Raw genomic sequence first — 17,079 nt, forward strand, 5'->3', positions numbered from 1 at the left:
CACTTGAGATTTTATTCAAACAGAGTAATAAAACTTTGTGTCACATGCTATTCACTGCAGCATTTTTTCCGCATTAGAGGTTGAAGAAGTATCTGATCCACCCTCATTATGAAGATGCTGCTGCCAAGGACAAAAAGTAACATCACATTCAAAGGAAGGAAGTAATGACTGATCAAGGAAAGACTTGGCAGTAATAAATGGAGGAATCACCAAGCTATTCACCTGAAAAAAAGAAAACCAGTCCATTCAGAAAGCCCAGCATTTCATTCCTGTTTATTTTTATGTGAGAAACTTGATTTCTTGATTTTTCCGCACTTCAAAGCTGGCTTAAAAATAGCTGTGGTCTGACCAGTAAGTCCCCAGGCTCATCTAAAAAGTTAAGGCTTATTCTCAGTAAGCCGATTCATGACCGAAAGTTTTACAGTGAAACCCCCAATACATCAAAGTCTGTTTCAGGGTGACGAATGACTCTCATTCAGAGGAATGAACATGGTACAAGAGAATGTATCAGTTACAAATAAACATCAGTCAGTTAAAATGTTATAATAAAGCACTACTTGCATGTAAATCATAGAATATACAATAAAACAAACCAGATACTTTAAAACGTGTGGTCAGAAGACAGATGGAAATAGAAACCACACATTCAAACAAGACATTATGGGGATTCATCACCTGAACACTTTCATTGATGACTTGAACTAGAATCAAATGCACAGAGTTGCTAAGTTTTGGTTTCGAATATATGTAGAAACTTCAGTTAAATTATTTAATCAAGATTGTCAAATTGTCAAACAAATTGCTGACACTTGAACTTGCCACTAAATTGTCTTCATTACAAACTAACTGCATTAACCCTCGTCCACTTGTATAGACCACGTCAGTGTGGAATGTGGAGCTGGTGAAATGCAGTGAAGAAAGGCAACCAATAAGAATACAAGAGCAAGAAGGAAAATAACATGCAATGTCCATAAAAGTATGGTCTCCACAGCTCATTTTCCCTTAGAGTGTTAAAACCTACTTTTATTGATCAAGAGATGGTTTAACACATAAACGTACAGTCGCTACCATTTATCTACAGAAAGATGTTAGAGGTAAAAACTGCAGCTAATGGAAGCGATAAAACATTGGGTTTTTAAGGCAAAAATAGCCCCCCCATAATAACAAAAAGCAAAACTGAATTCTATGTCCGAGCACACAACAGGAGAGAAATATTAGAGCAACATAAATGGCTGTGAACCCCATCTAGGCTCCATTAAAGCTACAACATAGAGAAATGTATCAAAGTGCAAAGAAAGACACAAAACTAACAACCCCAGTAACAACAACAGTCCGTGAACCTGCTTTATCAGGGACGGAAATAGGGGACCCGTACCGGCTGTGGGAGCTTTAAAGGCTGCTCCACTGACGACCTAATGGGAATCAGGCGGAGGGGGATCCTGGTACCTAGAAGGTACCTGAAATAGAGAGAGAGAGAAAGCCATAAAACCACAGGACCCAACAATGAGAACATGTGTTTATCCAAAGAATCCAATTAGCCGAGAAGAGAATCCAAGCGATCCCTTTGCACTGATAACAACACGTTAGTCTGGATAAGTTGATCCACATTTAAAGAACAGATAGATCGTTAAGGTTCTCATTGCTGCAGTGGGATTGCACACAGATCACCATTGGTCTTAACTGGCTCAAGTTTGATATGCATCGAACCACTATAACCAAACATACAACAACCACATGTGAAAACATTCCTTTTGATAAAGACATCAGTGGAACAACATGCGGCTAAAATTGACTTTCTCCTTTTATGGGCGGCTCTCTACTCTGTCTCACAGCCCATCAGTCATTTCCCAGTCCAACAGAACCAATGATTCACCATTGTGGCCCAACGACCTGTGCTGGGTGAACGGAAATCATAATTATGATATAATGGTTTAGGTGGAAAACAATATGGAGGAGGTCTATGGTGATGTTGCCTGCACCCAACATGACCTCCCTGTGACGGCAGGAAGAGGGAACGGTTTCCACATATTCTATCAAGACTGTTATTGTTCTCATTATTAAAGCAAATCCACTGAGGTGGTAACAGAAGCTTTAAGAAGAATTTAAGAAGAATCGGTCTTTGAAGGTGAATAAGTTGTTGGTGTCGTATAGAATCAGACAAGGGTGTTGAAGGTAGAGGTGCCATGGAGACTACAGCCCCCCCGATAATTGGTGTAGCTGCAGGGTTCAATTTAAAAGTTAAATTGTTATTGTCGCATAGGGGCATTTTTCTGCCTCTTTGCCACAACAGCCACTGGTTGAAAGCATTAGGTTTTCTGGTCCGTCCCACTCTCATGAACACAACATCTCAACACAACACGCCTTGGGGGAATTTCCTCAAATCGGTTCAGACATTAAGTTTGACTCCAGAATTAGAATTTGGAGGTCAAAGGTCAAGGTGACTGAGATCTCAGCCTTTTGGCCTCTTGAACATGATATCATTTAGTGAATTTCTTCCATTTTTGACCAGATGTCCATTGGACTTAAAGATGAACTTAACGGTCAAAGATCATAGTGACATCATATGAATCTGGACAAAATATATATTGACGGAATCTGTACTTGTTGGTGGAGGCATACAACCACAGGGCTTACTAACGTTATGCTTTTCTATAGACTTTCTTTTTCCAGAAGCCACATTTCTGACTGACTTTCACTCTCCCCGGAATCGGAAGATGTGACGACTCTTACAAAGGACTCAGAATAACAATTCTGTTGACACTTTCACTCCAGTCCCTGAGCCTTTCCTGTGTTTGGTAATGAAGCAGGAAGGTCCATCTCTCTGAGTGGATGGTAACCTTTCCTCTGTGCCAGGATAAGTTCTGCTACGTTAGGCTGCCAGGTAGTGAAACAGGGGAAAAGATTATGAGGCCCAGACTAACACTGGCTCTGGACCGGTAAAAGCTGCCCTGCTATCGGCAGCCATCAGCTTGTACTAGTTTGCTATCAGTGGAATGACCTGCTCCGGTCCAGTGACCCCGGTTGTGCGTGTGCAGAGCGGCAATTGCTTCAAGCTGGTGGAAGTTTCCAGTCGAAACTGGAGGGGATGGAGAGGTAAGGTGGGGGTGAGTCTGTAGCTAAATTACAACGAGAGGGAGTTAACAAGGAGTGTGATGTGTTTAGGTGTGTGCATGTGTGTGTGTGTGTGTCCTTCTGGGAACAATCAACAGGACAGGTTGGGCGTCTTAACAATGGCCCCGGATCCTCGCAACTGGACAGTGCTGTGGGAACCAAACTCCGAGGCTCATGGGAAGAGTGGGGACGTCTGGAGGTGTTCTATTGTTCTCGCTGGATGATGGGGGATAATAGGTGAGGGTGATGCTGGCTGTTCCTTTTTTTTTCTTTTTCTAAGGAGGTCCAATCGAACATCCTGAGCGGACAGGCTGGAGACGGTGCTGCAGGAACAATAGAGCTGTCTGCCTGTTGGAAGGGCACCGCTTCCCCCTATTAAACACACACACACAAACACAAACACACACATACACACACACACACACACACACACACGCACACACAGAATCCTGGAGTTCAAGTAATAGCCGTTTATCAAACTAATATACAGACCAAACATTTTCTAATAACATTTACAGCTATATTTTTTAGAATACACCAGAATAGAAAACTGGCTGACATCGGCAAAAAAACAACTTATCTAGTACTTATTACTTATTTGAATATTTCTGTCTAATTATTGACTGCCACACTCCTTCCTGCAGACTCAATAACCTCTCCCCCTGTCTCCATCGTTTAGGGCCATGTTCACACCATGTTCCTTTGACGTCACACAGGGTGGGAGGCTTATGCTGAATGAACAGAATAATGAACTGCTGTGATCCAGGTTATTAGGTCATATAAACACAGGGAATGTGACTAACTGTCCAGTCAGGAGTCACAGTGAACAACAAGCAACATAAATATCTAGATCACAAACACATCACCATACTTAATAACAAATATGAAGGTTAATACAACCTCCTGACTTTGGAATGGACACTGTCATTGTTTTCTACACTTCTATAAGTTTTTTTCATTGTAGCCTTATGCTGAATGCTCTATCCAATGCTAAAGTGATACGGAACTAACTATTGTGTTGAAGCAAACTGTGTGAACACAGGAATATGTTCCAATGAGCAGAATTTTGATATGTTGCTGCCCTAACCAGAATATCTCTTATAACATTAATAGCTTGATATATAGCTGTATGGTATTGATATCTCAATATAATACGTCCCTCATGGCCAAAAATATCTGGGTAACCTTGACACATGGCCCAATGTCCCTCCAGATTTTCCTATCCATTGTCTTTTAAGTTGCAGATCAGTTAGCTACCTGTGTTTATATGACAAACAAACCTGGATCACAGCAGCACAACATTATTGTCTGTAACAGCCTTTGAGGCTCCCATCCTTAACACTAAAGTAGTTGAAGTGTTTCACAGGAAAATGGCCACTGAGGGGAAATGTTCTATGCCTGGACGTGAAGTGACAGGGCCTCTTGTAAGGCTCTTTCTGGAACTCTTCCCCCAAACACATCTTTAGTAGCACCAGGCTCATTTTGTTCAAGAAGTTATTCAAAGCTCTCCTTAAAAAGAAGCTCGTCCCTGGGCTTCTTCATGCTTTTAATGTCTCAAGTGTCTTTGAGTATCTTAAAAGTGCCCCAGTGCTCAAAACATGTTCTACAAGGACCCCACTCCCCCCTTACTATCATCGCAGTCGTAGTACTCTACACAGACACAATTTTCCGGGAGCCATCAGTGGTAACGGGACTGTTATTGACTCCGGTCGTTCAGCAGTTACTTTTTGCACATTTACCCATCAGTCACTGGGCTTTTTGATGGTGTTGCCATGACATTAGGGCTTTACAACACAGGGGAGCCAGGACCAAACAATGCAACAATGCCTACCGCAGCCCCATTGTCAGGGTGAACAATCGCCAACGAGCTATCCCTGGGGAGAAACAATACTGGAACAGGAAACAGATATGGACCCACTTCCTGTCCAGGGTTTAAATTTAGGGACTGCTCAAAGCATTTCGTTGTTGATGTTTTTTTGAGTAGCACAAATGGCCAAATTAAGGAGTGGGTGCTAGGACGTGACATTGTTATGGTTAAAGAGGCGGTTGTGTGTCAGTACTGTCTGTGCTTGAAACAAAAGCAGTTGGCGCATGCAACACTGTATTCCTGTCACACAAACACACGCGCTACAACGTACACCCTAAGGTTCTACAAAGCGGCCTTTGCTACACCAGATAAATTAGTTCCCATTACATCCAAATATTGCATAACTTTGAAAACGTCCTTCATCCAACTGCGTCATATTTAAGGGGCTTGACCATACTTTGTTTACAGTCGGTGTGAAGGGAGGTCAGGCTGGTCACTCCTGACTTCTCAAGGGTATTTTTTGTGAATGGGCATTTTCTGCCTGTTCAGGGGGCTTTCTGGAGATACACAGGTCCATCAGCAGTGCAGCTGGCAGGAAGCCCGACCACAGAGCTGCCCATTTCCAATCTCGTATCCCAATAGAGGTAATTTCATATCCAGACTTGAATGGCAGCAGTTCCCTGAAATTGGATCAAGCTGCACCAAAATTGAACACACTCGGATATCAGTCCCTTGAATATGCCTGATTCTTTTTTTTCATCAAGATCCATGAATTATTGCCTGTGAAATTTATGAAAATGTCAAAAAATTCCTTGATCTAGTTCCACACTCCAAGCTTCAGGAGGTTTTGCAAAGTCCTGCTGACAAACAAGCAAACCCCTAAAACAGCAAACGAATGGACAGGGGGCGAAAACACAACCTCCTTGGCGGAGGCAATAAAGATGCTTATCATTACTTGTAAGTCATAACTCCTTCCATTTCCTTAGCGTGTAAATTGGGGCCGTAGATGTGCCAGCTGTTATCTCTCTCTGTTTTTGTGTGTTTTTGCGATCCTTAGTGTGTGTCACAGCCAAAAGCCTCTGGAGAACTCCACTATACTTTATTCGTTGTCATACATAGGCTGTGACTGTACTCTTTGATCTGATTCTAAAAGAGGTTGATTTTGTTTACTTCTGCTGTGGGGACCGGTCGGTGGCATAATTAGCTAAGTATGGTTTTCTGGTCAGTGTTAACGTCATGCATATTTCCTGCTTGTTGTGCGGGTGAACATTGTTCAAACGTTGCCCTGAGGAGCCATGTGATAAACAGCACAACGAAGTAAACAAAATAGTACCATTTGGAAGAAAAGACATATTTCTATTATCACATGATATTTTGTTTTATCACAGGTCGTAGGGATTTGAGTTGAGATTTGCTTATTAACCCATGGGTTGTCCTTATGTAAGACCAGCTGGAGCCTGTTTGATGGCCCTAGGAACGACTTCACAATCTTAAAAGCTTGTGCGTGAATGTTTGTGTGTGTCCACTCATTTACGAGTCTGCAGGTTTGCCGCTTCTTTGTCTGTTATCAACAGCACCAACACAGTGAGGAAATGCATCAGCAGTGGCTTCAACAATGTCGGGAAACGTGGTCACGATGGCATCAGATCCCACAGTTTGGATGTGTGACTGTTAAGGATGACCTGTCCCACAGATTTTGGTCTTTGCAGCCAATGTCCTCCTTAAGCACAGCTTGCCTCAAACAAATATCTCTGCTGTCGGTTTATTAAAATATCAAAATCCTCAAAAAACTCTGTGACTGATTGTATTACCTTGGATTTAATGAAATGGTCTGGACATGAATAAAAGTCATGATAGAGAGACATGCAGTTAAAACATCTCTATCATTTACTATAGTTAGTGATCTTTAAAAAAGGTCTGCAATTTCAATGGAGGGCAAACATGAGAGTTGGAGCAGCACTCGCTGGTGTTTTCATCCTGGAGGTTTATATTTGCTTCCGTGAACAGGAGGGGAGAGTTCCCTCACAAAAAGAACAGAGCAGGGCTTCTTCGGCTCCATCGCCCATAGGAAGATGGGTACAGTAAAGGGAACTCCGCCGTACCGCTGCTTTGGTTGGCAGCGCGAGGGCTCGTACGGGGTCACAGTGTGCAATCTGTTCCGTGACCCCCCTGGCTTTTTTGTGAGCAAACACACATGACCGGTCACATGGACGCAATCCGCGCAAGCGCACAAGCATCCCTCCCACCCACTTGGACTGAGATAACGAGGCTGCAGGAGAATGCCAGCCAAGTTCTCGTGAACAGGCATTGAACCGGGCAGCTCCAGCAGGCTTTGCTTGGATTGTTCCCTCTGCCAATTTATCCTTGACACACTGAGAGGCTGCCGACAACAAATAACACATTCCTCTCTGAGCACTCAGATAGTCTTTCTATTGTTGAATCACAATACATTCAGATAAAAAACTGCTGCAAAAGAAAAAACAATCAGAATCTTTTTTTAATTTCTGCTTTTCAGCCGGTTTTAGTTGGCTCCACATAGTTCCTCTATGAGAGCCTGCCTCACCTCAATTTCCCACAAACCCTCTTTCCTGCCATAGATAACTGCTTATCGTCATGGAGACAGTTCTGTAAATTGCTGGAAATGAGAGCCGTGTTGCAGAGGGCTGCAGCCACATCTCTGGAAAGACATATGGCTACATTCATTCAGAGCCCGGGCGAGCACCTTTGTCGAAGGTGTTGGATTCTATCAGCTCCTCTCCACAGAGAGCGGTGTTAGCAGGGTCAGCTCTGGCCAGGGGATATCAAATAGAGGCAGAACAAAGTGCTGCTCCACCTTGAATGAACTTTTACTGGCATATAATTGATGCCTTTCTTCTCTACCGCCAAGAGCTGTGGGTTTGAAAACAGCCATTAAATCAAAGATATTTTTTCCCTCCTCAGGAGGTTATACTTATGATACTCTGCGAGGCTCATCCACTTCTCCACACATTGGCCTTTCTATTATTCCCATAGCGCCTTCTCCTGAGTGATTTATTGCTTCCGTATTGTGACAGTGTTTGGATTGTGGAAATTGTACGGCTTGGACAAAGAAGCAACACACACTTGGTGGACATTTTCCTCCTCATGGAAATCTCATAGCTGCATTCAGAGAGAAAGGGGAATAAAGCCATCACAACAAAGAGGCCCTGTATAGATTGCAAATATTGCAGTAGGCTATTGTTTAGGGGGACTATTTTTTTCCTGGATATATGATTCTTAATTGATTAATTGACAGTGTCATCATTCATGTGTAGAAGTTTACAATTTATTTTATTCAAAATAATAAATATTGACAATTTGTCACAATAGCTTAAACATTAAATACAGTTTTCACATAATTATTCATTTTCCTGTTGTTGAACTTGCCCATTTCTGTACCTCTTTCAGTCCATTCACCGTGCAATCACAAATGCACTCATTTACTTTCTCAACTCTCTCAAGCTCACTAAAAGGTTCGCTTTAAAACTCCAATATTCAGCGGCTGCGATGATGTATGCTGTGGTCCTCTCGCTCCCGCTTCCTCCATAAATAAAATACCACTGATACTGGAAATGATAAGTCTCACACTACGCCAGAATTCCCATGACTTCCCACTCCACATCCCCAACTCAAGTGGCCAAAACGCACTGGGTGAAAGGGGAAAAGTACATTGTATGTCCATGTGCATGTGCATGTGCATGTGTTTGCCTGCGTGCGTGCCTGTGTCCATGCAGCCATTATCCTCTTGGGAGCTGGAGCGAGGACCCAGCGACCAGTACATTCCACAGTGTGGACACAGCCTTGGGGAGAACAGAGAGGGGGGGGCTTCAAACAGCTCCATGGGTTACAGTGTAAATCTCAGAGGAATATGCTTAAATCTGCCTCGGCTGCAGTCCCTCCGATACACACTCACACGGTTTCCCTCGGACCCCCCACTGCAGTGTTTTTTTCCACTGTTGGATCAAGCACCAAAAGCCATTAAATGCAATTTGAAGGCATCTTATGACTGTAATCTTCTCATGGCCTAGTGTTCGCTGTCTTTGCCTTTGGGAGTGTTCTTAGAATGTTGCGTCTTGAATAGCATCATTTATCTGGTAAATCTCTGGCTATATGTCTACCTGCCTCTGAGGCATGGTGGTTCACAGTGCAATAGTTGTTCTTCTTCATGTCTCCCTTATTTGAGCTGTCGGCCCGAACTCCTGACACCCGAGGGTCATGTGCCACTAATAAGTGAAAGAAAAGAGCAAGAAACCAAACAAGGCTTTCATAGTCATAAACAACATCTGACTGCATCAAACATAATGTTTCAGCTTTGACTGGACCTTATGGGCTCCCCTAGTGTTTTTAGCTGTGTGATGCGCTTGTTTTTTATAATGGACTCTTGGCGAATGTGACCTCATTGCGCCCATGCAGTTCACATAACTAGGAAGCAGGTCACTCCCCGCTTCCCCAGGGCCCCAGGTCACCTCACTGGCCTGATCCCCGTAGCTCTCACGGGGATTGGAGTGGCATGTAGCCTCACTCGGCATGGGGAGGCTGGTGTGACCCCCTGCTGTGTAAGACTGTGACACCGCCGCCTGAAGTTCTGGAGTCTTCTGTCCGGCCGGTACTTGCTCAGGTTGAGGAAGGTATTCTCGCCTCTGGGCACTGTAGCGCTTCTCCAGCTGGTGGGAGATGGCGAGCTGAAGGAGGTGGAGGAGCTCCATGAGGTTGAGGATCAGGGACACGGTAGCGATCACCTGCGTGTAGATGGTGAAGATGGTCTTCTCCGTGGGCCGAGAGACGAAGCAGTCCACCGTGTAAGGACAGGGGAACCCTGTGCACTCAAACTTTGCTTGTATGATGAAGCCGTTGTAGAGGATCCACAGCCCCACGATGAAGCCAGCCTCCAGGAGGACTTTTACGAGGATGCTTAATGCGTACGCGCACAGCAGCCTGCCTTTCAGTTTAGGGGCCTCAGGAGTAGCCTTTTCAGCTTTTTTACCTTTCCCCCCCTCCTCTTGTTTCTCCTTCTCCTCTGCACTGCTTTTAGTCACTTTCTTATTGCTCCCATCTCCTCTCTTACTTCCACCTTCCTCCTCTTCCTCTTTTTCCTTGTCCTTCCCGGCCCTTATAGCCACATATCCGAAATAGAAGATGGTCGGCGTGGACACGAAGATGACTTGGAGGACAAAGTAGCGAAAGTGGGAAATGGGGAAGGCTTTGTCGTAGCACACGGGGGTGCAGCCAGGTTGGCGCGTGTTGCAGACGAAGTCGGCCTGCTCGTCATCCCAGGCAGATTCGGCAGCAGCTCCCAATACCAACATACGAAACAGGAAGAGCACGGTGAGCCAGATACGGCCGAGGCCAGTCGAGTACTCTTGGCCCTCCTCCAGCAGATGCTCCAGGAAGGACCAGTCAGCTCTGGACATCCTCTGCTTCTATGGGACAGTTCAGAGAGAATGACAAAACAGTTTATCCAACTTTTGACAGATTGAATGCTGACACAAAAATGTTTGTAGAATATAACTAAGGATACAAAATATTGACATTTTTCGAATGGAGAACAAGTAGAAATCAGTACAACATTTTATGGAATTAAGCCATGGGGTGTTTTTCCACTTCAGTTCTTCTCCTTTCGCTCATGTTGCTGCTGTGCACGTGTGAAATGCCTGATCTAGGATTTTTTCCTTTTGGGCTTAGACGTTTTTGTGCAATAAGTTTGCTAAAATTCCCCAACATTTAAGAGAATAGCTGAAGCTAAACACGGGAAATCGAAACAACTTTTTTAGCACAAGCGGAGCAAATCCAACCACAAGCATGTGTTAGTTGAGTACAAGCGCATTGCGAAATCTGAATGTGGAATCAATAGGTCCCGCTCTCAGACTAAAAGACAACACTTTTGAATAAAGATAAGAAAAAAATAGCCCGAGGCTCAATTCTGAAATTTGCAGCAAAGATATAAAATGTGTGAACTACGATAAGAAAAACTCTTTCGTCAATAGCTCATCAAAACATTCTTACAAACATTGTGGGTTGCTTTCGTGACTGAGTGTCCGACCTGTCCTCATGGAACCAAACTGTTACAAAACAAAACTCAAAGTACCCTCTCTTCTGCTTGCTCAAATTGGGAGCTGTTGTGTCAGGTGACTGGACCCAGCTCCATCCGCATAGTTGTACTTGTTATGTGCGTTTTTTAGATTCTCAACTCTTCCATTCACATCACTAAACACACCGGCTTGGATGCAATACTGAACACCTAACCTGTATATTTGATAGTTTTTCATTATTTCTACAAGCAACAAATGAGCTAAGCTTCTCCAACCTATTCAACATAATGCCGTCTTTTATACTCTTTTTACTACGAGTGTATCTGACTGTAGGCTTCTATTAGTTCTTCCATGAGCTCACTGCAGTGTTGATGTCCGGGTGGGCTCCAGCTCCCCATCATCAAAATGGGAAAAAACAAAGCCCCTACACATTAAAATGAACTAAAACAAAACCACATGGCACTAAAGTTATTTAACATGAATGGAAACACTCTACAATCTCACTGTTCACACTCAAACTGGATTAAGTGAGTCCTAGAGAGGCCCCCTAAAACTTTTACATCTTCTACATTCTATTTTTAAAGGTGGGTTTATGAGTGACTTGAAGCAGTTTCAAATCATAAACTCTTTTTATGACATATTGAGGCAGCGGTTGTGGGAAACTTTTAGTGACAAATGGCAACATCAGTGGCTTGTCTGGAAGCTTGATGTGGACGCGCACGCGCGCACGCACGCACACACGCATTTGAACAAACATCCTGTCTGGGGGAGTCAAGGCACCACTCTGACATTTGTGTGTTTGTTTAGACTATTTATGTTTTTCTGTTATTTCTCCCCCTGTGAGAAAAAAAAGCTTTCCCTGACAAATAAAACACTAACTTTTCGGAAAGGATTAAAGGGGACAATGGACTTGACAGGGATCATAAAATCGCAAAAGCACACTGATCCACTTCTCCCTAAGCCTTGAGGATTATTCTTATCACCTCAAAATACACCAAAGATTTGAATACCAGTTCACATGGAAAATTGATTGAATTAAACCATTAGGTGCTTAATATAATGTATAAACACTTAAGATACAATGGAGTCCTATCACCAAGAAACAATTACTGTCACAGACACTAAATCACAGTAGGCTTTTCATTATGACTTTTAAATAACATTAATCTCATTAGGTGTATTATTGCCATATTCTCTAAGTTATTATATGGGATGAAATAAATAGAATGATATTGTAAAGAACAGCCAGAATAAATAATTATTAGTTGTAAAAATACACTGCAATTTGTAAAACGATTTGCTGTATGCGTTGTTGTTTTCCCAATCTTAAATGATTTATTTGAAGCATTTAAATAATATAACTTAGATTATAACAAAGCTTATAGTAGCAGCAATACATGCATGTCACTACCGTACATAATGAGATAATTTCTATTTGAAAAGTGATCATGAAGCATTGAAAGACAGATTCAATACAAGAGAAGTTTTACTGGAACTTTAAAAGTTGCGAAAGTTTAAATAGACACTCTGCAATTCACCACACGAATAAGGGGCACAAATTATGAATGAAATGTCTGATAGAATTTATATATAGACACCTGAATCCCACTTTGGGGGATTGAACCTGCGTTCACTCACAGAGAAGTTACAGGGATAAAGGTTATAGTCACGTTAATCAACAGTTTTCTCATTACTCTAGAAACTCCTCACCTTTTTCTCTCGTGAAGCCTTGTTCGTCTCCTCACTTCTTCACCAGGCTCTTTACGCACTGCGGTGGTCCACACGGCTCAGCACGGCTCGGCTCGTATCGGCCTTCTTTTAAAAACGGAATCGATGTAATCGGAAAAAAAGAGAGAGTGGGGCGACCTTTCCCATGCCTGCTCCTTTAGCCCTGCCTCCCTCAGGAAGCTGGTCCAGGAAATGGGATGGATGAAGTCAGAAGTGCTGGTGCTGGGTTCAGTGCGCTCGGACGCACGGGACCAACTTCGCTTTGGGATTTTTTTTAAAGACAAAAACCAGTAATTAGCATTAGTTGCAATGGACCATCGCCTGACTTGTGTTATTTAAAGGTTAGAGGCTTGGAAGGAAATCGAGTGGAGTGCAGTGGAAAACGAGGAGGGGGCCTTAAATGTCATGTTTATTTTATGACATTTAAAGCATTTAATATGTCAGTGAGGCACCATTATAATTTGCTAAATTAAAAACCAAACCTTGCTCTCTCCTCACAGTGCCCTCGCCCTCAGCCCCTTTTACTAACAGATCAGGATCAGACGATTATTACAAAACTGGCATTCACACTCATGCAATGTTCCATCGTGCCACACTATGGCGCCAGTCACCTTATTTCAACCGAACACGGATCAATGAAGGCAGCAGCTGGGATTGAAACGTGAAGCTCGTTGGATTTGTTTCTCGAATCGATTTATAGATCAGCAGATGTTTATGCCAGCAGCTTGTTGCTGTGATAATGCCTCCTCTATTAATCATTATACCTGCATCCATCTATTCAGATCTGCTGACGTCTTATATTACACATTGCTGCAAACTGTATTCAACCTTTAAACAAGTAAGTCCGATGAAGATTAAGATATTATTTTTAAAGGGACCTGCATATATAAGTGCATTAATAGCACAAGGAACAAACAATTTTAATGTAAATAAACATCCTTACAAAACAATACAAATAGAAATACTAGTTATACATATAAAAAATAAATGAAAAAAATGCAATACTATTGCAGTTAGATTGAACAAGTTACAAACAATCACTCTTAACGTCATCTGTGGTTTTTACATGATCATTTTAAAATGACCCATTGGGAACAGGATATCAAACTATATTGCAATGCGTGGTGCAAAGAATCTAAAAGCAATCTTTCCCAGGTCAGTGTTAATTGTAGGAACTTGCAGCAGTAGCCATTAAGTGTAATATTTATACTGAGGAGGAATTACATTTAAAACCTTTGTGTCAGATTAAGTGCATGTCAAAATCCGGATGTAGGGGATACATTCACTCATAAGTACCCTTCTATGTGCTCTGTTCCTTTAGGAGGGAATTGTATTTTTACAGCTGTAGTTAATAGTACAGATAATTCATTTCCTTTCATATTGGGATGGTAGATACACAGCATATGATCGGTGTATAGAATATGCTGTACTCTACCCACACGTATATAACAAAAGTAGCTCTGTGCTTAGGGAAATGAAAAATCATTAGTACCGATTCAATAACATAACACTGCAAGGGCCATTATGCATGATGATAACTTTTATTGTTGCTTATACTTCTGAAGTTTAGCTTAAGTGTTTTTATTAAGGGAATTGATACTTTTAACTAAAGAAAGGATGTATTTTCTCCTCCAGTGAGAAGATATAAGTGCTTTATGTTGTTAATGTTGGTTAATGTCTCTTTCCCTCTCTCTCTCTAAATATATATATCAAATGGCTGGTGTGTGTTTTGAGATGTAAATGTCAATGTTGTGGTATTTCTGAAGTATAGTGCCTTTATGTAAAATTGCACAATAATGTGTCCACTTATGCAAACTGTGTAGCAAATCTCACCTTGTTTTTGTGTTTATTGGAAAGGTCTGCAGTCTTTTTAGTCAAGGACTGGAGCCAGCCACCACCCAGCCAGCCAGCCAGCCAGCCAGCCAGCCATGCACAGGTTTGTTTTGTTTGCATATGTGTGTCTTAAGAACCAAAACAAGCCCGAAATGTTGCTATGATTCAGATTTTCTCATGGTTTGATGGCATGATTTGGCAATATATCAGGCAATGCATCTTTTCTAAACAAGCCTCTTGTCTATGGAATATGCAAACTGTGCTGTTAGTAAAAGCTTGTTGGAAGCCTAGATTCCATATCTTAAATCAAATCTGGCACAAGCACAATGCTGTGACCATTAAACCCAATGGTATCCTTGTGTCACAGAGAAATTGAAATTGTGATTGATTGTAAACAAGCATTTTATTCGTGTGCGTTTTATGCATGATAACACAAATTCAAGCAGCAAGGCATAATGCCGCTCAGTACCGTACCACATGCTATAACAGTCTGCACCAATCCAGCTGCTCCTGGCCACCCCAGTTATCACTTACTGACACCGCCATCAGTCAAATTTAAGTGTCTGCTGAGAAGTCATCTCCACACAGTCGTTCCCAATCAGCTCAGCGCCATTATAAGTGTCAATATGTAGATTATAAGAAGAGTAAGGAGGCCGGGTCTATTTCCCCGGCCGCGGCACAGAGCAGAGTTTTATATAAAGCCTGGGAAATTGACAGTGAATCATCCTGACAGATCAGCTTCTTTCTCTTTTCTTTGGTCATTACATTGGTAGATGAATGGCGAGGAGGGAAGTGAGGGCTGCCGACAGAGAGTAATGGAACTGTTTCCATTCAGGAGATGTGTTACGCCTTCCTGTGTTCACTGTGTTCTCCCAGTTATCAATGAAACTAATTGCCAGGCTCCACTTCAATCAGCTCCTCACCGCAGGACACATTTCAACATGCGCCGTTGTATTTTATGACAGAATCAGCCCCGTGCGAACGTCAGTGAGCTCTATAATGCAGATTTGAAAGAGGAGCTGGAACACTTATTCAAAACTGAGCTGGAAAAACTAAATTAGAAGTTTGGGGAGGAAAGAACTTTGGTAGTTTTTTCATTTGACAAAAGCTGCAAGAGAGGTCATACAGTCCAGAGTGTCGCCATGGGTTAAAATGAAAGAGAAGTTTAACGAACAAGATGACCTGATCCATTTACCAGACAGCCTAGGTACCTGCAGGAAAAAAGCAATCGTGACAGCCAACAAATTATGTTCATGTTTGTGATTTTGTCTTACATGAATAAGTAATGGAGGCACTGTTAAATCAACCTGAGCTTGCTTTGCTCGATGATTAACGGCATCTTCTGTAGAAAAACAGCCTGGAACACTCTCTACCCAATCTCTCTATACCCTCTGACAGAAGATGCCTATTTTGGAGGGGAAAATGAATTGTTAGAAAATGAGAAAACCTCGTGTCAAACCGAGAGAGTGGCTGGTAATTCATTCATCACATGTGTGCCGACTAAAAAAGTCTTGTTAATCACATCCGTGGTTCCCAGAGTATTAATCCATACTGCTTTTGGTCATCTCCGGACTACCAGCTCCGCCATGAGTTTGACATTTGTGCTTTTTAGTTTAGCATATTGTGAAATTCTATACAGATACAGGATGATTCCGACATTAGTGAACAACAACATCCACCTTCAGGCTGATTCATGCTTCTGGTGGTTCTAGTGGCGGTAGAGTTTCTATGCTGGTGTCGACTGTTCCTGGTCCATTTATTTACAAATTCTCTGGCGTCTCTGTTTACTTCAGACAAATGGCGACTGTGACTCAGCGGATCGTGTTGGAGTTAGATAGATGTTGAAGAGCAATTACCTTGCCGTGTTCGTTCCTTCAACTCAATTAAAAAATGGCGGCGAATCTGCCGGAGATGTGATGCTACGGAGCGGACCAATCACAGCCCTTGTGATGGGGGACGCTTCGACACATAATTACATTTTTGTGAAGGTGCACGTCAAGGTACGGCGTAGGGCTCTGCGTATGGTACACGTCTACGCATAGGCTACGGCGTACAGCTTTGACACAGAAGGATGAATTGGGCTTTAGGGATTGCCCCAGTATTTTGCACAGACATCCATAATCTCCACAAAATGAGTGCTAAATATTAAGATATGAAGCAGGAATTGGACCCAAACGCAAAACTCAGAAAAGAGCTCAATGACAAATAACAGTCTTTAATGAGAGGAGTAGTATTTCACAGGTCACAGAATGCCGCTGGTGTGGATGTCGTGTGCAGCGTGGCGTGGCAGGACACGAAGGCGTAGCTGTGTGTGAAGCCCCATGGGCTCTCACAGAGTGATCGACCGGTGCTGGAGAACAGGACGGGGTTAGATGACAGGCAGGTGACTTCCAGGAAGGAAACAGGCAGAGCCTAGAGGCAGGTAGGAAACCTGAAGGAGGCAGCGAAACGGAGAGTCAGGTGACTGGATTGCAGGGAACACAACTGAGAGAATATTGAAGGTACTACTGCCTATTCGGACCGTATAGCCTGGTGATGAGTGGAGAGATGACC

At 42.7% G+C, this 17,079-nt stretch overlaps 1 protein-coding gene across 2 annotated transcripts; it reads right to left on the bottom strand.

Annotated features, from left to right (window-relative positions):
• Positions 1 to 41: 41 nt before the first annotated feature.
• On the bottom strand, positions 42 to 12,838 carry gja4 (gap junction protein alpha 4). 2 transcript variants are annotated; one of them, XM_062409546.1, is made up of 4 exons: positions 12,676 to 12,838; positions 9,259 to 10,356; positions 7,292 to 7,298; positions 42 to 3,076 (listed from the first exon to the last, which is right to left on the bottom strand). In XM_062409546.1, the coding sequence occupies exons 2-4, from the start codon at positions 10,345 to 10,347 to the stop codon at positions 2,952 to 2,954; spliced, it is 1,221 nt and encodes a 406-aa protein (XP_062265530.1). In that variant the 5' UTR covers positions 10,348 to 10,356; positions 12,676 to 12,838; the 3' UTR covers positions 42 to 2,951. The 2 variants fall into 2 exon arrangements, with proteins under 2 accessions (XP_062265530.1, XP_062265528.1); XM_062409544.1 differs by lacking the exons at positions 42 to 3,076; positions 7,292 to 7,298 and having other exon boundaries at positions 8,209 to 10,353; positions 12,676 to 12,834.
• Between the last annotated feature and the right edge of the window lie 4,241 nt (positions 12,839 to 17,079).

This window comes from Platichthys flesus, chromosome 17 (assembly GCF_949316205.1).
Source record: "Platichthys flesus chromosome 17, fPlaFle2.1, whole genome shotgun sequence".
NCBI lineage: Eukaryota > Metazoa > Chordata > Actinopteri > Pleuronectiformes > Pleuronectidae > Platichthys > Platichthys flesus.